At 33.9% G+C, this 3,100-nt stretch overlaps 1 protein-coding gene across 1 annotated transcript; it reads left to right on the forward strand.

The window, feature by feature from the left end:
- Nucleotides 1–6: 6 nt before the first annotated feature.
- Nucleotides 7–1,207, forward strand: LOC116350059 (transient-receptor-potential-like protein). Its single transcript, XM_031781785.1, has 5 exons — nucleotides 7–81; nucleotides 207–408; nucleotides 503–538; nucleotides 606–748; nucleotides 823–1,207. The coding sequence occupies exons 2-5, from the start codon at nucleotides 208–210 to the stop codon at nucleotides 1,205–1,207; spliced, it is 765 nt and encodes a 254-aa protein (XP_031637645.1). The 5' UTR covers nucleotides 7–81; nucleotide 207.
- Nucleotides 1,208–3,100: the final 1,893 nt, after the last annotated feature.

The raw sequence follows: 3,100 nt of genomic DNA on the forward strand, positions 1-3,100 counted from the left end.
CACCTTACCAAAAGCACTTTCACTGGAGGAGAAGAAATATCTGCTAGCTGTTGAAAGAGGAGACTTGGCAAATGTGCGACGGTAAGAATAAATTAAAGAGGGTTTTTTTCCTTTATTTGGTGAATAATTTAAAATTTAAATGCAATTAAAATATCTAATGCTTGTGAATGAAATTAAAAAAAAATGTGTCACAAAAATGTACATAGTATGCTGCAACGAGCACACCGTAAGAAAACATTCGACATCAATTGTGTCGATTCACTGGGGCGAGGCGCTCTAACGATTGCAATCGACGCAGAGCATTTAGAAATGGTTGAATTGCTTGTAATTATGTCAGTGGAAACCAGAGACGCTTTACTGATAGCAATCAATGCTGAATTTGTTGAGGCTGTAGAACTTCTTCTAGAGGTTTGTTCTATCACTTTTTCCCATTCGAATTTTAATTCAAAACAAAATAAAAGACAAAAACTTAAAACTCGAACATCATCGAAATTGCATGCAGCACGAAGAACTTATCCATAAGGAAGGCGAACCTTACGTAAGTTGTTACATTGAAATCTATTTATTTTGCATTTAAATAACAAAATCAATTTGTGACGATGCAGAGTTGGCAAAAGGTTGATGTGAATACAAGCCAATTTACACCAGATATAACGCCCCTGATTTTGGCTGCGCATAAAAACAATTTCGAAATTTTGAAGATTCTTTTGGATCGTGGTGCTGCTGTTCCAACTCCACATGATATCAAGTACGCGGTTTTTTTTCTTCATTTGTTTCGCTTGCATTTTATTATCATTTCAAATGGAAATCAATTTTAATTAGATGCGGTTGTGATGATTGTCTTCGAAAATCATCGGAAGATTCATTACGATTCTCATTAAGTCGTGTTAATGAATATCGTGCATTGGCCAGCCCATCACTTATTGCACTTAGTTCGGCCGATCCACTATTGACTGCCTTTAGATTGTCATGGGAATTACGTAATTTAGCGTTTGCCGAACAAGAATGTAAATCGGAATATTTAGAATTGCGTCGCCAGTGTCAACAATTTTCCGTTGATCTATTGGATCAATCACGTAGCTCACAAGAATTGGCCATTATTCTAAATCACGATCCAGAAGCACCACCATACGCTGATGGGGATCATATGAAATTGGCTCGATTGGAAATTGCAATTGAATATAAACAAAAAAAGGTAATTTGTTGAATGGAACTTATTTTTTTCAAGTGTTTTCTTTTTGAAATGTCTTAAAAAAATGAGATAATAATTTATTCACCGCCAAAATCGTGCTTGCTGAATCGTTTTTGAGTGTGTACAATTTTTTATACATGTATGCACAGAAACAAGTATTTGAGTACGCTTACTCCTAGGGGGAAAGAACAAAATTTATTGAATTTTTATTTGGGGTTATTGCACGAGTATTAACATCTATTTACCGTATTGAACGATATTTACAAATATTGAACGATATTTACAAATATTGAACGATATTTACAAATATTGATCGTATTGAGTCATATTGTTGAGACGTAAATACTTGTCAATACGTGTAAATACTTGTCAATACTGGAAATGAATGTAAATACGCGTAAATAAAAATTTCGTTTGTCAAACCTAATGTCAAACTGTCTTATCGACTGAATTATTCATACAAAAAACTCTAAAAAGTATAGGGGACTTGTGCTAGCAGTGGGACATGTTTTGTTTTTCGAAGAAAAAAATGAACCCTTAGAATATATCGAGAAGTTGTATATACCATTTTAATGGTAATGTCTGTTGCTACATTTTTGCCAAAGAAACTTATATGATTCCGTCTCAAACAACATTTTTCTTGACAATTTTCTGAAGAGATGATTTTTTGCCAAAAAAAAATTTTTGGCCACCAGTGGGACACTAGGTAAAACGCAATGGAGATTGCTGGAAAACTAGGAAAATGAACAAAAAACATCACGCTACGAAAGTTTATAGAATATTTATTGAGTCAATTGTCCATTCATATGAGAACAAACAAAAATTATTCGATATCATCACTTAATTCTTTCGCTTCATTGGTATATTTAGACTCACAATTTTTGCATGTGAAATAACTGACCGATTTGTTATGGCATTTCAAGTGTTCTGGTGCATCGCACTCGTTGCAATGTATGGTGTTGTCTCGTGCCTGTCTTTGTGGCATTTTTTTCGAGCAAACCGTACAAAGTTCTACACTTGAAGTGGTCGATGAAGATGACGATGAAGATGCCTTTTTCTTTGCTCGTTTTGCAATTTTCTTTCACTTTTCCTTTTGATGTTCACTTGACCGATTTTAGAATTGGACTGAGACAAGTGGGCGAATGTCACCAACTTATATCGAATGTCAACAAGTGGGCGAATGTCACAACTCATGAAATCGAGTCGAAATTCATTCAAAAAGCGTGCACCGATGATATGAAACGTATTCGAGTCAAAGCATTTACATACTGCACACAAATTTCCATCAACATTTTTATGAAAACACATGTGATATACTGAGATGGCTTCTAGTGGATGTCCCACTGCTGGACAAATCAAGTGTCCCACTGGTGGAAAATGCTTCATTTTGACCAACTAACGAAAAATGTATACAAACTCAATATTTTTGTAAATCACTTTGCCACCATTAAAGAACACTTGAAAATTAAACAAAATGCATATAATCCCTTTTCGAATCGTTGAAAAATGTTCATTTAATGGGCCCAACCGAAAACTTCGGAAAAGTTTTTTTAGAATTTATTTTGGGAGGTGTTTGGCATTGTATAATGAACGCGTGTGATCGCGCTAAAAACCATTTAGAAAGTGATTGTGCATTAATATTAAATTATCAACGTGAAAACATTGACATCTTTAGTAGAAAAAATCAAAAATATTTCACTGTCCCACTGCTGGACTAGTCCCACTGCTAGCGCAATTCCCCTACTTTTTGTAAATAAAAAATAAAAATAAAATTTTTTCTTAATGTTTTCTAGCGGAAATTAATTTTCTTTTTAATTTTGCTGGGATTTGTGCGGTGATTATTCGCTGATTATTAAATCAAAAATAAATATGCGTAACATAACCTCACTTTTAATTACGTAATTAAAA

The sequence above is a fragment of the Contarinia nasturtii genome, unplaced genomic scaffold (genome assembly GCF_009176525.2).
Source record: "Contarinia nasturtii isolate CC-2019 unplaced genomic scaffold, AAFC_CNas_1.1 Cnas_scaffold_3442, whole genome shotgun sequence".
NCBI classification, from domain to species: Eukaryota; Metazoa; Arthropoda; class Insecta; order Diptera; family Cecidomyiidae; genus Contarinia; species Contarinia nasturtii.